This window comes from Pseudophryne corroboree, chromosome 5 (assembly GCF_028390025.1).
Source record: "Pseudophryne corroboree isolate aPseCor3 chromosome 5, aPseCor3.hap2, whole genome shotgun sequence".
NCBI lineage: Eukaryota > Metazoa > Chordata > Amphibia > Anura > Myobatrachidae > Pseudophryne > Pseudophryne corroboree.
This window is the reverse complement of record NC_086448.1, coordinates 331,131,467-331,151,626: the sequence shown is the minus strand read 5'-3', so window position 1 is coordinate 331,151,626 and position 20,160 is coordinate 331,131,467. Positions and strand designations below refer to the sequence as shown.

At 45.5% G+C, this 20,160-nt stretch overlaps 1 protein-coding gene across 2 annotated transcripts in view; it reads left to right on the top strand.

Annotated features, from left to right (window-relative positions):
• BMPER (BMP binding endothelial regulator) overlaps positions 1-20,160 on the top strand; it is a 432,288-nt gene that overhangs the window by 275,477 nt on the left and 136,651 nt on the right. For both annotated transcript variants that reach the window (XM_063922535.1, XM_063922537.1), the window contains exons 8-10: positions 6,772-6,881; positions 8,197-8,337; positions 19,159-19,263. In XM_063922535.1, the coding sequence (XP_063778605.1) occupies positions 6,772-6,881; positions 8,197-8,337; positions 19,159-19,263 (356 nt within the window). The remainder of the gene's footprint in view (positions 1-6,771; positions 6,882-8,196; positions 8,338-19,158; positions 19,264-20,160) is intronic.

The following is a 20,160-nucleotide window of genomic DNA, read 5'->3' as shown; positions in this document are numbered from 1 at the left end:
CAACAACAGCAGCGCCAGCAGCAGTAGGCGTTACACGCAAGGATGCATCGGAGGAATCCCAGGCAGGAGAGGACTCGTCAGACTTGCCAGTGACATGGCCTGCAGGACTATTGGCATTCCTGGGGAAGGAGGAAATTGACACTGAGGGAGTTGGTGGGGTGGTTTGCGTGAGCTTGGTTACAAGAGGAAGGGATTTACTGGTCAGTGGACTGCTTCCGCTGTCACCCAAAGTTTTTGAACTTGTCACTGACTTATTATGAATGCGCTGCAGGTGACGTATAAGGGAGGATGTTCCGAGGTGGTTAACGTCCTTACCCCTACTTATTACAGCTTGACAAAGGGAACACACGGCTTGACACCTGTTGTCCGCATTTCTGGTGAAATACCTCCACACCGAAGAGCTGATTTTTTTGGTATTTTCACCTGGCATGTCAACGGCCATATTCCTCCCACGGACAACAGGTGTCTCCCCGGGTGCCTGACTTAAACAAACCACCTCACCATCAGAATCCTCCTGGTCAATTTCCTCCCCAGCGCCAGCAACACCCATATCCTCCTCATCCTGGTGTACTTCAACACTGACATCTTCAATCTGACTATCAGGAACTGGACTGCGGGTGCTCCTTCCAGCACTTGCAGGGGGCGTGCAAATGGTGGAAGGCGCATGCTCTTCACGTCCAGTGTTGGGAAGGTCAGGCATCGCAACCGACACAATTGGACTCTCCTTGTGGATTTGGGATTTCAAAGAACGCACAGTTCTTTGCGGTGCTTTTGCCAGCTTGAGTCTTTTCAGTTTTCTAGCGAGAGGCTGAGTGCTTCCATCCTCATGTGAAGCTGAACCACTAGCCATGAACATAGGCCAGGGCCTCAGCCGTTCCTTGCCACTCCGTGTGGTAAATGGCATATTGGCAAGTTTACGCTTCTCCTCCGACAATTTTATTTTAGGTTTTGGAGTCCTTTTTTTACTGATATTTGGTGTTTTGGTTTTGACATGCTCTGTACTATGCCATTGGGCATCGGCCTTGGCAGACGACGTTGCTGGCATTTCATCGTCTCGGCCATGACTAGTGGCAGCAGCTTCAGCACGAGGTGGAAGTGGATCTTGATCTTTCCCTAATTTTGGAACCTCAACATTTTTGTTCTCCATATTTTAATAGGCACAACTAAAAGGCACCTCAGGTAAACAATGGAGATGGATGGATTGGATACTAGTATACAATTATGGACGGGCTGCCGAGTGCCGACACAGAGGTAGCCACAGCCGTGAACTACCGCACTGTACTGTGTCTGCTGCTAATATATAGACTGGTTGATAAAGAGATAGTATACTCGTAACTAGTATGTATGTATAAAGAAAGAAAAAAAAACCACGGTTAGGTGGTATATACAATTATGGACGGGCTGCCGAGTGCCGACACAGAGGTAGCCACAGCCGTGAACTACCGCACTGTACTGTGTCTGCTGCTAATATATAGACTGGTTGATAAAGAGATAGTATACTCGTAACTAGTATGTATGTATAAAGAAAGAAAAAAAAACCACGGTTAGGTGGTATATACAATTATGGACGGGCTGCCGAGTGCCGACACAGAGGTAGCCACAGCCGTGAACTACCGCACTGTACTGTGTCTGCTGCTAATATATAGACTGGTTGATAAAGAGATAGTATACTCGTAACTAGTATGTATGTATAAAGAAAGAAAAAAAAACCACGGTTAGGTGGTATATACAATTATGGACGGGCTGCCGAGTGCCGACACAGAGGTAGCCACAGCCGTGAACTACCGCACTGTACTGTGTCTGCTGCTAATATATAGACTGGTTGATAAAGAGATAGTATACTCGTAACTAGTATGTATGTATAAAGAAAGAAAAAAAAACCACGGTTAGGTGGTATATACAATTATGGACGGGCTGCCGAGTGCCGACACAGAGGTAGCCACAGCCGTGAACTACCGCACTGTACTGTGTCTGCTGCTAATATATAGACTGGTTGATAAAGAGATAGTATACTCGTAACTAGTATGTATGTATAAAGAAAGAAAAAAAAACCACGGTTAGGTGGTATATACAATTATGGACGGGCTGCCGAGTGCCGACACAGAGGTAGCCACAGCCGTGAACTACCGCACTGTACTGTGTCTGCTGCTAATATATAGACTGGTTGATAAAGAGATAGTATACTCGTAACTAGTATGTATGTATAAAGAAAGAAAAAAAAACCACGGTTAGGTGGTATATACAATTATGGACGGGCTGCCGAGTGCCGACACAGAGGTAGCCACAGCCGTGAACTACCGCACTGTACTGTGTCTGCTGCTAATATATAGACTGGTTGATAAAGAGATAGTATACTCGTAACTAGTATGTATGTATAAAGAAAGAAAAAAAAACCACGGTTAGGTGGTATATACAATTATGGACGGGCTGCCGAGTGCCGACACAGAGGTAGCCACAGCCGTGAACTACCGCACTGTACTGTGTCTGCTGCTAATATATAGACTGGTTGATAAAGAGATAGTATACTCGTAACTAGTATGTATGTATAAAGAAAGAAAAAAAAACCACGGTTAGGTGGTATATACAATTATGGACGGGCTGCCGAGTGCCGACACAGAGGTAGCCACAGCCGTGAACTACCGCACTGTACTGTGTCTGCTGCTAATATATAGACTGGTTGATAAAGAGATAGTATACTCGTAACTAGTATGTATGTATAAAGAAAGAAAAAAAAACCACGGTTAGGTGGTATATACAATTATGGACGGGCTGCCGAGTGCCGACACAGAGGTAGCCACAGCCGTGAACTACCGCACTGTACTGTGTCTGCTGCTAATATATAGACTGGTTGATAAAGAGATAGTATACTCGTAACTAGTATGTATGTATAAAGAAAGAAAAAAAAACCACGGTTAGGTGGTATATACAATTATGGACGGGCTGCCGAGTGCCGACACAGAGGTAGCCACAGCCGTGAACTACCGCACTGTACTGTGTCTGCTGCTAATATAGACTGGTTGATAAAGAGATAGTATACTCGTAACTAGTATGTATGTATAAAGAAAGAAAAAAAAACCACGGTTAGGTGGTATATACAATTATGGACGGGCTGCCGAGTGCCGACACAGAGGTAGCCACAGCCGTGAACTACCGCACTGTACTGTGTCTGCTGCTAATATATAGACTGGTTGATAAAGAGATAGTATACTCGTAACTAGTATGTATGTATAAAGAAAGAAAAAAAAACCACGGTTAGGTGGTATATACAATTATGGACGGGCTGCCGAGTGCCGACACAGAGGTAGCCACAGCCGTGAACTACCGCACTGTACTGTGTCTGCTGCTAATATAGACTGGTTGATAAAGAGATAGTATACTACTAATATTATATACTGGTGGTCAGGTCACTGGTCACTAGTCACACTGGCAGTGGCACTCCTGCAGCAAAAGTGTGCACTGTTTAATTTTAATATAATATTATGTACTCCTGGCTCCTGCTATAACCTATAACTGGCACTGCAGTAGTGCTCCCCAGTCTCCCCCACAATTATAAGCTGTGTGAGCTGAGCAGTCAGACAGATATATAATATATATAGATGATGCAGCACACTGGCCTGAGCCTGAGCAGTGCACACAGATATGGTATGTGACTGACTGAGTCACTGTGTGTATCGCTTTTTTCAGGCAGAGAACGGATATATTAAATAAACTGCACTGTGTGTCTGGTGGTCACTCACTATATAATATATTATGTACTCCTGGCTCCTGCTATAACCTATAACTGGCACTGCAGTAGTGCTCCCCAGTCTCCCCCACAATTATAAGCTGTGTGAGCTGAGCAGTCAGACAGATATATAATATTATATATAGATAATAGATGATGCAGCACACTGGCCTGAGCCTGAGCAGTGCACACAGATATGGTATGTGACTGAGTCACTGTGTGCTGTGTATCGCTTTTTTCAGGCAGAGAACGGATTATAAATAAAAGTGGTGGTCACTGGTCACTATCAGCAAAACTCTGCACTGTACACTACTGAGTACTCCTAATGCTCCCCAAAATTAGTAAATCAAGTGTCTAAACGGAGAGGACGCCAGCCACGTCCTCTCCCTATCAATCTCAATGCACGTGTGAAAATGGCGGCGACGCGCGGCTCCTTATATAGAATCCGAGTCTCGCGATAGAATCCGAGCCTCGCGAGAATCCGACAGCGTCATGATGACGTTCGGGCGCGCTCGGGTTAACCGAGCAAGGCGGGAAGATCCGAGTCGCTCGGACCCGTGAAAAAAAACATGAAGTTCTGGCGGGTTCGGATTCAGAGAAACCGAACCCGCTCATCTCTAATTATTATATGTATAATTTGGCTTCCTCTTTCAGTACACTGGCCATCATATCATCATACTGTGTATCTGTCTTGCGTAACACCACCCCTGTGTGTTTAAATTATCAAATTCATTTTCATTCTTATCATTATTTCATTCTTCTGTACAGTCACAGTAGATATCAGTCTTTATAGTTTATTATAATAATACCTGCTTAACCTCCCCTTCTCTCATCATTCACATGGAATAATAATTACAGGGAAGCACACTGCTAGGAGATAGAGCTGATAGAAAAAAGATAATGGTTAAACAAAAAAAGTAAACATTTTTACTAATAGCTACTTGTTATTTACAGTAGTTCTTTTATTGTGAAGCAGCAAGAAAAAAGGATTTGAGGGGAAGTACAGATTAAGTTCCAAGAGCTTATTTATGTCATGGTATAAATGCAGTTTAGTTGTGCCTATTTTATTGAGCAAGGTGAATTTCAAGTGGTGAATAAGTGGTGTAAAAAGTTGCTTCTTCTGATGACAAGCGATGGGAGCATGAGATATAATACATGCTGATTTTTGGCAAATAGATTCTGATTTTTTAGATACCTAAATAAACGTAAATTTATTACGTGAAGCTTGACATATATAATACTGTCTAATATTATTATTATTATTATTTCTACCAGTTATTTATATAGCGCACACATATTCTGCAGCGCTGTACAGAGAATATTTGCCCATTCGTCTCAGTCCCTGCCCCAGTGGAGCTTACAATCTATATTTCCTATCACATGTACCCACAGACACATTCATGCTAGGGTTAATTTTTGTCAGGAGCCAATTAACATACCAGTATATTTTTGTATTGTGGGAGGAAATCGGAGTGGGGGGCAACTGACCTGGGTTACAAGCCCTGGGAATAACCCTGCTCAATTGAAGGGGCAGTGACCTGGGAATTTCAACCTGGGTCTGAAAGGGTTATAAATGGCCATTTACTTCAGGAGTCTTCTGGACATTTCAAATGTGTAAAAAAGTATGACGTGGGCCAAATTAGCTCTAACCAGCAGTATTTTAGGAGAAAAATTTTGTCATTTATTATAGAGATGATGTAAGAGTGATACAGGTTAAGTCTCCCATATCCAAATGCTTGGGACCAGCAGCGGCTCCTACCTGTGTGGAGGAGGGGGACTGCCGCTAGACCTGCTGTCTGCTCCGGAGGATGAGAGGAGACGCTATTCCCAGCTGCTGGCTGGGTCCCGGAACCTGCACAATGGAGTTGACAGGCGCCGGGACCGGTGCATGCACACACGCAATGGAAGGACTGCGCATGTGCAAAATACTGCCTTTAATGCACTGCATCAACTGCAGCCCATAGAAGCTGGCTAGGGTTGACAATAAGGCATGCTCTCTACTCATCTCAGCCCTATCTGATAGTCCCAAAGGGAGAAAACACCTACTCCTGGGGCTGGCTGTAGTGTCTGTGATTGACAGGTAGAACCTCCATTAGGAAAGTCACTGCCAGTCACAGTGAAGCCTGTGCAGTAACCAAGTGCAACTGGTTCACTGGGGGTTGTTGGTTTTAAAAGGGGGGGGGGGGGAGGGGCTGCAGTCCTGCACCTCATAGTTAAAATCCATCACTACTTGGGACCACAAGTATTTTGGGTATCAGATTTTCCTGTATTTTGGAATATTTGCATACCATAGTGAGATATTTTGGGGAGGAGACCCAAGTCTAAAATGAAATGCATACATAGCCTGAAGGCAATTTTATACAAAGTTTTAATAATTGTGTTCATTAAACAAAGTTAGTGTCCATTGAACCATCAGAAACAAAGGTATTACTATCTCAGTCGCGTTCCAAAAAAATCTGTATTTTGAATATGGTAGACTCAACCTGTAGTAAGATGTTGAAATGGCATTTATGCTTTTGCCACCATCCTTTACATGGTTGATCAAAGTATGTGCACTGAGAGGCATGGTAGGAACATGGGTGTGGCCCTATGTTTGACGGAGCATTTTGTGTGATCTAGTTATGAGGAGAACATAAAGAATGCATCATATTAACCACATTTATTCCATTGTATAACAATAGCAGTGTGTCCCTGTGAGTGATAAACTGTGTTACAATCGCTTAATCAAGGCACTCATCTAAAATAATTGTTCTACATCTGTATGCTTTCAGAAGAATAATTGCAGTGGGAATCAGCTTCAACAGTTATGACAGGAACTGCATGAGGCCCAAACTGGCTCTCGGCGACCCTGCACCTAGTTAGTTATTGCATTGATGTTAACAACCTCAGATTTTGCAGAAAACTAAAATTCTCATATGAAACTATTAAGAAACAGTTTGTTTTCTTTTTCAACTGTCTCATAAAACTAGATTTTAATATTTATGTTAATAGAAGAAATGTATTTTCTTGCATCGTATTTTCATTTTATTTTTATTGCCTTAATTTAGGCCAAAGAAAAGTGTTTGACCTGCCTTCTGGCAGCTGCTTGTTTCGAAGTGATGTCTACGACAATAATTCCAGCTTTATGTATGACAGCTGCACGACATGCACGTGCAGGGTAAGTAACGCACCTGCAGCCAAATGCAAATGTTCCCTTTGGATGCATTTTCCTTGCATGTGTCACTTGTCCAGATACAGCATAAGGCTGAAACTTTGATACTGAGGCTCTGGAACTGAGAGATTGGGTGCCATATGATAGTTGTGATTAATACTTAAATAGCCTACCTTAAAGTGGAAGTGTTTCTTATGCATTCTTTACAATACTGTGCATTTTTAGTATGTTGCAGTCTAAGAAGTCAGGTAAGAAATAGGATAGGAAGATGCCACACTAGTATTGAGGAGGGAATCATAGAGATGGTACTGGGTTTAAGATAAATGTTAGTTGTCTCATAGCATTCCAATTAAGAATGCAGCATTTATATATGCTCCATGTATGTGTGAGTGGCACCGAGACACAGACTGGAGCTTCAATGTAGCCCTGGCATTAACTTTACTTGCATGCAGGTCATGCAGAGCACCGGGAGGCAAAGCTGCTTAGCCAGGCCTTCTCACAGCCAGGCCGCACCATCTGGCCATCAGTCCAACTGGCACCGTTTAGGCACATGTGACCATACACAATTGTTCTTAACAAATCCTTCATGTAGTGTCAAATTACTTCTGTAAGAAAAGTCTCCATGACATCACTTTGTTGATCTCAGTGTCATCAGTGTCTGAGCAGATATTATGAGAAGAAGGCAAAATGGTCCTGTTTTATACATGCCAGGCAAGACAGATCTCTGACTGGATTATTGGTTAGTAATCAAAACTAGTCAGAAATGAATATGCACTTCAATATATTATTCTACATGTTTGCTTTTGATAACCAGGTGGGTGCATTAGGAATACCTCCCAACTTTTGTGCTGCCAAAGGAGGGACAGTAAGGCGTGCCGAAGACGTGCGCCCAAATATGGGGGCGTGGCCTCGTGGTAAGGGGAAGTGGCCTTGTGGTAAGGGGGCATTTCCTCGAGGCAAACACCGCGATCGCAAACCACACACCCCGTTTTAGTCACTGTGGGGGCATGGATAGCGCTCAGTGAGCTGCTGGCCATGCCCCCTGTCCCTCTCTGTTGGATGCGCACAGCATCTATTCACCGCTACTCTGATCAGAGCTGCGAGTGACTGGGGGGAACTACCAACTGTCCCCCCACCCCCACCCACGGGGCACTGCGACCCACTGGTGGGACAGCGGGTCAGACCGTGAAAAACTGGACTGCCCCATCAAAATCGGGACAGTTGGGTGGTATGCATTAGGCATGAAAATTATCATGTAAGAGAATACGTACGTGTCCTTTATTATAAAGCATTTGCATAATTATCTATTTTTTTTATCCAGGACTCTACTGTAGTCTGCAGGAAGAAGTGTTCTCCTGCTGGAAGTTGTAGCAATGGGAAAGAGCACTGCTGTGATGAGTGTGTCTCCTATGTGCCTGCTGAAGAAGTGAAAGTCTGCAAGTCAGGAAACAAGATATTTAGGGTAAGACTTTAGTGATATTTTGTTATCAATAAACTGCCAAAAAACTGATGTCTTAAGTGAGGTTATGGTAAGAGGATCAGAAACGTACGGCAAGAATCATGACAGTATCATTTGTGCATCAAAACGTCTTTCTAAAATCCTTTCATTTGTCAGAAGCATACATTACATATAAATAAATAAATATACATTTTATTAGATTACCATGTATCAGAGCAGGGCCGGCTCCAGGCCTACTAGCACCCTGAGCGAGAAAATTTAAAAGTGCCCCCCCCCCATGCGCGCGCCTTAGGCGCGCGCTCCTGGAAAAGTGGGCGTGGCCTCCTGGAAAAGTGGGCGTGGTCTCGCCCCCCAGCAGTGCCAGCTACACATGACATGCCCTCCAGCAGTGCCAGCTACACGTGACATGACTCCCAGCAGTGCCAGCTACACATGATAGTGTTCACTTTTAAGGGCAGGTTGCTGATCACAGGGAGGGCACATTTTTAAGTTAGGTGGGCAAAATGATGTACATATTGTAATGCTTGTTGTTCCCATCTCCACACGCTAAAGCATGGACAGTGCGCGCCGAAGGCGCGCTGCAAAAATTTAGGGGAGTTACTTCGTGGGGAAGGTGCGTAGCCACATTATAGTGGCAATTCACATTACACCACACAGTAGTGCAGCTAATACACATTGCACCAGGTAGAACCTCCTATAAGAGCACGTTAGACACATTGCGCCAGGTATAGCACTGAGACACACTGCCCAGCCACAGACGCCTAGCGGGAACACTACATGATATGCCCCCCAGCAGTGCCAGCTACACATGACATGCCCCCCAGCAGTGCCAGCTACACGTGACATGCCCCCCAGCAGTGCCAGCTACATAAATGGCCACACAGTTCCAGATGGATAAATGCCCCCACAGCGCAGATATGCCCCTACAGTGCCAGATACATTAATGCCCTCACAGTGCAAGATATGCCCCCACAGTGCCAGACACATAAATGCCCCCACAGTGCCAGATACATAAATGCCCCCACAGTGCCAGATACATAAATGCCCCCACGGTGCACAGTGCCTGATACATAAATGCCCCCACAGTGCCTGATACATAAATGCCCCCACAGTGCCTGATACATAAATGCCCCCACAGTGCCTGATACATAAATGCCCCCACGGTGCAATATATGCCCCCACAGTGCCAAATATGCCCCCACAGTGCCAGAAATGCCCCCCACAGAGCCAGAAATGCCCCCAGTGTGCCAGAAATGCCCCCACAGTGCCAGAAATGCCCCCCACAGAGCCAAAAATGGCCCCAGTGTGCCAGAAATGCCCCCACAGTGCCAGATAAATGCCCCCACAGTGCGGATCCCCCCCCCCAAATACCTGCGGCGCTGGGGAGTACTGCTGTCCGCCTGTCCGAGTGCGGGAGTGCTGGCGGGTGGCCGGGCGAGTGAGAATGAGCCTGGGTCCGGGTCCGGGTGCGGGCGGGCGGCCACTTGCGTGCGCTATGCGCGTTGCGCGGCGCCGACGTCTGACGTTAGACACCGGCACCGCGCAGCGCGCATAGCGCACACACACGGGCGGGACGGGCCAATGCTGCACACACAGGGCCGGCTCCAGCATCGAATATGGCGGCACCAGCGCGCGGCGCCCATTAAGGGTGGCGCCCTGCGCGGCTGCTCTATTCGAACATACCTAGAGCCAGCCCTGTATCAGAGTCATCTTAACAGCATTTGTAGGCCCTGGGCACCATAAGGCACTGGGACCTCTCACTACACCTATTCACGAGAACCAATTTTAAAAAATCATAACATGCCCCTCCTGCGGTCCTGCACCGTCTTTCCACATGCTTCCATGTAGTGAATAGCTGTCAGCACTCTGATTGAAGGATAGCTCATGCCTTCTACTAATCAGCATGCTGACAGCCATTCACTGTCTAGCTGCATGCTGGGAGGCAGGTAGAGAATGCAGACACACCACTCTGATTGTGTTACCACCACCTGCCCCTGCTCAAAGGCTCCTACAATTGTGCGGCCCTGGCCAGCTGCCCAGTGTGCCTATAAGTTATGATGGTCCTACCGTGTTCTTTTCTACTTTGTAACTTACCATGAAGTGTTCTTGTAATGAGCTGTAAATGCAGGCAGTAAGAACAAAATACAGATATCTATGAGATGCTTTACACAGGAAAAATATAACTGTGTATAGTAGACATATAAAATACTAATTGGTTGCGCTCCTTTGAACCTAAATCATAAAACCTCAAAAGAGAATTGAATAATTTTGCTGTATCTCTGGAAAAGGTCCTAAAGCAGTTATAGGCTCATCTGAAATTAGGAGATAAAAAGTCAGAGATCACCAAGCAGAAGTATGTAGTGCTTAATAGAATAAATAGAAACTGACATACTTTAATCAAAATAAAGAAAACATTTTTTGAATCTTTTTTCTAACATTGGGTTCCTTTAAACTAAGTCAAATTTCAAAACTAATTAACGATCCTTATTCCTTACTGATGATTATCCATCCCAAAAATATTACTTTAAACACTAAATAGCTGTAAGAGAACCCACATGTAGTTAAAGGGGATTAGTATGTGAGTATTGGGTACATGTGACCGGCAGTCAGGAGACCGCCAGTCACAGTACTGACAGCAGTTTCCCGGCTGTGAGACGGCTGGCGGGGGGGGGGGGGGGGGATGGGGGGGGTGCCAAAGGTTCTATTCCCACTATATGGGTGTCGTGGCATGAGTGGGAATAATCCCTGTTAGTCGCGGCATGCCGACTGTCGGGATTGTGATGGGGCAGGATGTAGTCGTCGGTATTGTCAGCGGCGGTCTCCTGACTGCCGGTCACATAACTACATCCCGGATGTGAGATCAACACTCAGAACATTTACAATCAGAAGGGGGACAGCATGATATTGAACCTAGGATACCGACATGTTACTAATGTGATCTGCAGCACTGTAAATACATTTTTAAACATGAAGGTTAGTAATTTGGCTACATCCATAGTAAAATAAAATAAAATTTGGTTCTTTAGAAATCCAAACTCACATGAACCAAAATGATTCCCCATTCGGATCTTCCCACGGTTCAAAAATCGGCTTTTAAATCAGAATTTCAGATTATGGATTGCAGAAATTACATGAATTTAGCTGTTTTTATGTATTTTCAAGAAATCCAAAACCCAAGATTTGGATTTTTAAATCTGATTTCCAAACCATAACACTTGAGGGTGGTTTTGTAAAACGAAAACAAAAACATAATGATGAAGTTAAAACCAAAACATGAGACTCCACGCACATCTCTATTAAGCATTGGTGGTGCAGTGCTATGTGCAAATAGTGGGCCTAATTCATGTTTGTACGCAATGCCGATGTTCACGCAATGGAGCAATAATCGTCAGACTGCGCATGTGCATTGATCGCACTATACACGCACCAAAGGTGCCTTTGTGATTTGGCTTGCACTGAGAACTTTAACACAAAGTAATTGAGAGGAAGGAACTGTTTGGAGGAGGTAAGCAGGAATATCAGCACAAACGCAGGGGTGTCATGGCCATTTTCAGGGCATTTTTTTGCCTTCAGCTGCGATCATGTACACAGAGAAACATGGCACCAGCGTTGCTAGTGCTGCGGCCAGTCTGTGTAGCTCTATGGTAGATGTTCCTCATTCTTGCATAAAGGCTGTGTATGGGTACGCAGTTGCGAATGAGTTTCTAAATGCTCCGGTGGGTGTCTTTTCATTTCAAGGCGGCAGCTTCACTTGCTGACATTAGCAATTCCGTAGCCTAAATAAACCGCAGCTGTATAGGCAAGTGCGTGCAAACATGTATCTTGGTTAAGATACCCAGTGAAGTAAAGTCCAGTCACTGGATTCTACTGATCTGCTTCCAAAGTTACAGGTCACTAACGAACATGGTGATAGGAGTTCTATAAAAAGGTTTATTTCTTGGGTTTTTGTTTTTTTTTGCAAAGTATACAGATTGCATTCTACTGCTGGTAAAATCAGTTAAGCAGTTTTCCTCCCTTTTATGTTAAAGTAGCGTTTTTTATTTGGCCTCATTTTTTGTCTCTTACTTCTACACTTTTGGGCACACTCCTTTTTATCTCCATTGCTTGTTTAATAGACATGTAAAGTTGTACTGACTGGAAATCAATATGCCAGTTTGAGATTTTTTTTGTGGACTACAATATAAATTTAAAAATGAAACTTCAACATGAGTTCACAGCCTCAGAGAAAAGAAACGTTTAGACTTTTCTTAGGGGGAGATAAATCAAAGTATGGAGAAATAAAGCACTAACCCTTCAGGTTCTAGATGCTGATTGGTTTGTACATTATCGCTTTCCACTTTATCTCTCTCCAATGTTTGAGACATCTACCCCTAATTGTTTAGGAGTGAATATATCTAGATTTGCACCTATGTAGAATTGTAACTATTTTTTTGTAAAATGTATAATCTTTAAATTTGCTTTCAGATAATATAAATTCCTATAGAAATAGTTATTTAAAAAACAAACAAAAAAAAACATTTTATTAAAGCATCACATCACACCACATCACAAACATCAAATACATTATTTCAGTTTCAGTTTCGAACAATAAGAATAGAAAAACAAGTTCATGTTGACAATTGCTCGTAGTACAAAAATTTCTCTAACATCCTAAGTGGATGCTGGGGACTCCGTCAGGACCATGGGGAATAGCGGCTCCGCAGGAGACAGGGCACAAAAATAAAGCTTTAGGATTAGGTGGTGTGTACTGGCTCCTCCCCCTATGACCCTCCTCCAAGCCTCAGTTAGGTTTTTGTGCCCGTCCGAGCAGGGTGCAATCTAGGTGGCTCTCTTAAAGAGCTGCTTAGAAAAAGTTTTTTAGGTTTTTTATTTTCAGTGAGTCCTGCTGGCAACAGACTCACTGCATCGAGGGACTTAGGGGAGAGAATTTCAACTCACCTGCGTGCAGGATGGATTGGATTCTTAGGCTACTGGACACCATTAGCTCCAGAGGGAGTCGGAACACAGGTCTCACCCTGGGGTTCGTCCCGGAGCCGCGCCGCCGACCCCCCTTACAGATGCTGAAGATTGAAGGTCCGGAAACAGGCGGCACCAAGCGGTCACGGAGGGTGCAGGGCGCTGCTGGGGGCGCCCTGGGCAGCAATATTTTAATACCTTAAGGCAAAAGAATACATCACATATAGCCATTAAGGCTATATGTATGTATTTAACCCATGCCAGTTATCTAAATCTACGGGAGGAAAGCCCGCCGAAATAGGGGGCGGGGCTTATTCTCCTCAGCACACAGCGCCATTTTCCTGCTCAGCTCCGCTGTGAGGAAGGCTCCCAGGACTCTCCCCTGCACTGCACTACAGAAACAGGGTAAAACAGAGAGGGGGGGCATTTTTTGGCGATATATTGGATATATTTAAGCTGCTATAAGGAACAACACTTATATAAGGTTGTTCCCATATATATTATAGCGCTTGGGTGTGTGCTGGCAAACTCTCCCTATGTCTCCCCAAAGGGCTAGTGGGGTCCTGTCTTCGATAAGAGCATTCCCTGTGTGTCTGCTGTGTGTCGGTACGTGTGTGTCGACATGTATGAGGACGATGTTGGCGTGGAGGCAGAGCAATTGCCGATAATGGTGATGTCACCCCCCAGGGAGTCGACACCGGAATGGATGGCTTTGTTTATGGAATTACGTGATAATGTCAGCACATTACAAAAATCAGTTGACGACATGAGACGGCCGGCAAACCAGTTAGTACCTGCCCAGGCGTCTCAGACACCGTCAGGGGCTGTAAAGCGCCCTTTACCTCAGTCGGTCGACACAGACCCAGACACAGACACTGAATCTAGTGTCGACGGTGATGAAACAAACGTATTTTCAAGTAGGGCCACACGTTATATGATCACGGCAATGAAGGAGGCTTTGCATATCTCTGATACTGCAAGTACCACAAAAAGGGGTATTATGTGGGGGGTGAAAAAACTACCTGTAGTTTTTCCTGAATCAGAGGAATTAAATGATGTATGTGATGAAGCGTGGGTTAACCCAGATAGAAAAATGCTAATTTCAAAAAAGTTATTAGCATTATACCCTTTCCCGCCAGAGGTTAGGGCGCGCAGGGAAACACCCCCTAGGGTGGATAAGGCGCTCACACGCTTATCAAAACAAGTGGCGTTACCGTCTACTGATACGGCCGCCCTCAAGGATCCAGCGGATAGGAGACTGGAAACTACCCTAAAAAGTATATACACACATACTGGTGTTATACTGCGACCGGCCATCGCCTCAGCCTGGATGTGCAGTGCTGGGGTCGTCTGGTTGGATTCCCTGACTGAAAATATTGATACCCTGGATAGGGACAGTATTTTATTGACTATAGAGCAATTAAAGGATGCTTTCCTTTATATGCGAGATGCGCAGAGAGATATTTGCACTCTGGCATCGAGAGTAAATGCGATGTCCATATCTGCCAGAAGGAGTTTATGGACGCGACAGTGGTCAGGTGATGCGGATTCCAAACGACATATGGAAGTATTGCCGTATAAAGGGGAGGAATTATTTGGCGTCGGTCTATCGGATCTGGTGGCCACGGCAACTGCCGGAAAATCAACTTTTTTACCTCAGACCCCCTCCCAACAGAAAAAGACACCGTCTTTTCAGCCGCAGTCCTTTCGTTCCTATAAGAACAAGCGGACAAAAGGACAGTCATATCTGCCTCGGGGCAGAGGAAGAGGTAAGAGAGGGCAGCAAGCAGCCCCTGCCCAGGAACAGAAGCCCTCCCAGGGTTCTGCAAAGCCCTCAGCATGACGCTGGGGCCTTACAAGCGGACTCAGGAACGGTGGGGGGTCGACTCAAGAATTTCAGCGCACAGTGGGCTTGCTCACAGGTGGACCCCTGGATTCTGCAGGTAGTATCTCAGGGTTACAGGTTGGAATTCGAGAAGTCTCCCCCTCGCCGGTTCCTAAAGTCTGCTTTGCCAACGTCTCCCTCAGACAGGGCGACGGTATTGGAAGCCATTCACAAGCTGTTTGCTCAGCAGGTGATAGTCAAGGTACCCCTCCTACAACAGGGAAAGGGGTATTACTCCACGCTATTTGTGGTACCGAAGCCGGACGGCTCGGTAAGACCTATTCTAAATCTGAAATCTTTGAACCTGTACATACAAAAATTCAAGTTCAAGATGGAGTCACTCAGAGCAGTGATAGCGAATCTGGAAGAAGGGGACTTTATGGTGTCCCTGGACATAAAGGATGCTTACCTGCATGTCCCAATTTGCCCTTCACATCAAGGGTACCTCAGGTTCGTGGTGCAAAACTGTCATTATCAGTTTCAGACGCTGCCGTTTGGATTGTCCACGGCACCTCGGGTCTTTACCAAGGTAATGGCCGAAATGATGATTCTTCTGCGAAGAAGAGGCGTATTAATTATCCCTTACTTGGACAATCTCCTGATAAGGGCAAGGTCCAGAGAACAGCTGGAGGACGGAGTAGCACTAACCCAAGTAGTGCTGCAACAACACGGGTGGATTCTGAATTTTCCAAAATCTCAGTTGACCCCGACAACACGTCTGCTGTTCCTGGGAATGATTCTGGACACGGTTCAGAAAAAGGTGTTTCTTCCGGAGGAGAAAGCCAGGGAGTTATCCGAACTTGTCAGGAACCTCCTAAAACCAGGGACAGTGTCTGTGCATCAATGCACAAGAGTCCTGGGAAAGATGGTGGCTTCTTACGAAGCGATTCCATTCGGCAGATTCCACGCACGAACTTTTCAGTGGGATCTGCTGGACAAATGGTCCGGATCGCATCTGCAGATGCATCAGCGGATAACCTTATCGCCACGGACAAGGGTGTCTCTTCTGTGGTGGTTGCAGAGTGCTCATCTGTTAGAGGGCCGCAGATTCGGCATACAGGACTGGGTCCTGGTGACCACGGATGCCAGTCTGAGAGGCTGGGGAGCGGTCACACAAGGAAGAAACTTCCAGGGAGTATGGTCAAGCCTGGAGATGTCTCTTCACATAAATATACTGGAGCTAAGAGCGATTTACAATGCTCTAAGTCTGGCAAAACCCCTGCTTCAGGGTCAGCCGGTGTTGATCCAGTCGGACAACATCACGGCAGTCGCCCACGTAAACAGACAGGGCGGCACAAGAAGCAGGACAGCAATGGCAGAAGCTGCAAGGATTCTTCGCTGGGCGGAAGATCATGTGATAGCACTGTCAGCAGTATTCATTCCGGGAGTGGACAACTGGGAAGCAGACTTCCTCAGCAGACACGATCTACACCCGGGAGAGTGGGGACTTCATCCAGAAGTCTTCCACATGATTGTGAACCGTTGGGAAAAACCAATGGTGGATATGATGGCGTCCCGCCTCAACAAAAAACTGGACAGGTATTGCGCCAGGTCAAGAGACCCTCAGGCAATAGCTGTGGACGCTCTGGTAACACCGTGGGTGTTCCAGTCAGTGTATGTGTTCCCTCCTCTGCCTCTCATACCAAAAGTACTGAGAATTATACGACAAAAGGGAGTAAGAACGATACTAGTGGCTCCGGATTGGCCAAGAAGAACTTGGTACCCGGAACTTCAAGAGATGCTCACGGAGGATCCGTGGCCTCTACCTCTAAGACGGGACCTGCTTCAGCAGGGACCGTGTCTATTCTAAGACTTACCGCGGCTGCGTTTGACGGCATGGCGGTTGAACGCCGAATTCTAAAGGAAAAAGGCATTCCGGAAGAGGTCATTCCTACACTGGTAAAAGCCAGGAAGGAGGTGACTGCACAACATTATCACCGCATTTGGAGAAAATATGTTGCGTGGTGTGAGGCCAGGAAGGCCCCCACGGAGGAATTTCAACTGGGTCGATTCCTACATTTCCTGCAAACAGGATTGTCTATGGGCCTCAAATTGGGGTCCATTAAGGTTCAAATTTCGGCCCTGTCGATTTTCTTCCAGAAAGAATTGGCTTCAGTTCCTGAAGTCCAGACTTTTGTAAAAGGAGTACTACATATACAGCCCCCGGTTGTGCCCCCAGTGGCACCGTGGGATCTTAATGTAGTCTTGGATTTTCTCAAATCCCATTGGTTTGAGCCGCTCAAATCGGTGGAGCTGAAGTATCTTACATGGAAAGTAACCATGCTACTGGCCCTGGCTTCAGCCAGGAGAGTATCAGAATTGGCGGCTTTATCATATAAGAGCCCATATCTGATTTTCCATACGGACAGGGCAGAACTGCGGACGCGTCCTCATTTTCTGCCTAAGGTGGTGTCAGCGTTTCACCTGAACCAGCCTATTGTGGTGCCTGCGGCTACTAACGAGTTGGAGGATTCCAAGTTGTTGGACGTGGTCCGGGCATTGAAAATATATATTTCAAGAACGGCGGGAGTCAGAAAGTCTGACTCACTGCTTATATTGTATGCACCCAACAAGATGGGTGCTCCTGCTTCTAAGCAGACGATTGCTCGTTGGATTTGTAGCACAATTCAACTTGCACGTTCTGTGGCAGGCTTGCCACAACCTAAATCTGTCAAGGCCCATTCCACAAGGAAAGTGGGCTCATCCTGGGCGGCTGCCCGGGGAGTCTCGGCATTACAACTCTGCCGAGCTGCTACTTGGTCAGGGGCAAACACGTTTGCAAAATTCTACAAATTTGATACCCTGGCTGAGGAGGACCTGGAGTTCTCTCATTCGGTGCTGCAGAGTCATCCGCACTCTCCCGCCCGTTTGGGAGCTTTGGTATAATCCCCATGGTCCTGACGGAGTCCCCAGCATCCACTTAGGACGTTAGAGAAAATAAGAATTTACTTACCGATAATTCTATTTCTCGTAGTCCGTAGTGGATGCTGGGCGCCCATCCTAAGTGCGGATTGTCTGCAATACTTGTACATAGTTATTGTTACAAAAAAATCGGGTTGTTATTTGTTGTGAGCCGTCTGTTCAGAGGCTCCTACGTTTGTCATACTGTTAACTGGGTTCAGATCACAAGTTATACGGTGTGATTGGTGTGGCTGGTATGAGTCTTACCCGGGGTTCAATATCCTTCCTTATTGTGTACGCTCGTCCGGGCACAGTATCCTAACTGAGGCTTGGAGGAGGGTCATAGGGGGAGGAGCCAGTACACACCACCTAATCCTAAAGCTTTATTTTTGTGCCCTGTCTCCTGCGGAGCCGCTATTCCCCATGGTCCTGACGGAGTCCCCAGCATCCACTACGGACTACGAGAAATAGAATTATCGGTAAGTAAATTCTTATTTATTCATAAACATAAGTATTGCCTGTTTACATGACATGATCACACATTGGGTAGTTAGTTGATGTCGGTATATGATGTAAACAGTAATCAACAGATCCGTTCTACCAGGGATTGGAGGAGCCCAGAGGCTAAAAGGGTCGCACTGTCTCAAGAACTGTGATTTATCAAGGCCTATGGGGGGATCCTCAAGCAGTCATCTAGTCTGAAAAAGTAATTTTACATGACTAATCCTTATATTATATAGAGATGGGAAAGGGAAACAGGAGACTGTAATTGCTCTTCCATAACCATAATCCATGCTCCCTAAACAAAAAAGAAAAAAAAAAAAAAAGGAGGGAGCATAAATGACACTACACAATTAGCAGTGAGAATACACCATAAACTCTAATAGCATAATCTATTTCTACTTTAAGCAAATCTTCTCTTTGCAAAAAAGACCCTATTCATAAGTCATCATTTAGGTTATGTAATGATATAAGACCCCTGGGGAAGAAGTTATTTTCCTCCTGTAGTTTGATACATGACTGGGATCACAAGCTGTTGAAAGCCTCAGCTGATGGCTGCACTTTTTTGGCTCTTTTTGCAGGATGGAGAGATGTGGTCTTCTGTCAACTGCACCATCTGTTCTTGTGTGAAAGGCAAGACAGAATGTCGCAAGAAGCAATGCATTCCAGTCAACAGCTGCCCCCAAGTAAGTTTTTCTCTGTCGTTTTGTAAGTATATGCAGTTAAATCGCTCAGCCAAGTTGGTTTTACTGTGTTTTCTATGTATTAAATTAAGTTTATTACTAATAAACTTTTATTGCAGTAGATCTTGAGACTGTCCTTGGGTACCCCCAACAGTGCATTCTGTACAGATCTCCTCACAGAGCGCAGGGGAAATAAAAATAGCACTGTGAATATTATGAATAAGTCAATGCCTACTAACAAGGGATTCCTCCTGCCCCCTACAGTATATGGTGAAGAGCTGGTGACTCTCCTACCATGTAGCACTGTGGTTGCTGTGTTGAGATCAACATAGTAACCTATAGCCTGAACTTACATCTGAAATTCTTGTTCCTCTAAATAATGCCATGCACAAATCAATAAGATATTATATTTTATGTACAAACACCACTAAATGATGTACAAACTCCGCTAAATGTCACTATAAAACTGCTATTATGTCAGGTGTCAAAAGCTAGTTTAATCTGCACATTGTTCTGTTGCTTCCATAAAACAAGCATAAAACTTCACTGTGTAATATACACAAAGAGCATAATGGGTGATTGTGGAATTGATTCTTTATAAGATACTGATTGTCCTGTCCACGTGTAGGGCATACTTATGTGGAGACTATCATTAGTGCAGACCAGAGCCGTAACTAGGTGTGTGCCAGAGGGGCAACTGCACTGTGGGCGCACCATCTGGCAGCACCACCCGCACGGCCGTTGCCCGTCGCCCACTCTCATTGCCTCCTGCCGGCCGCCGCTGCAGTGCTGTCCTGCACTGAGTATTCAGAAACCCCCCCTGAGGGAGACGGAGACACGTCTGCCTCTGTCTCCTTGATTCCCGCAACGATGATCGGCGCTGCCAGCAGCTCCTATAGA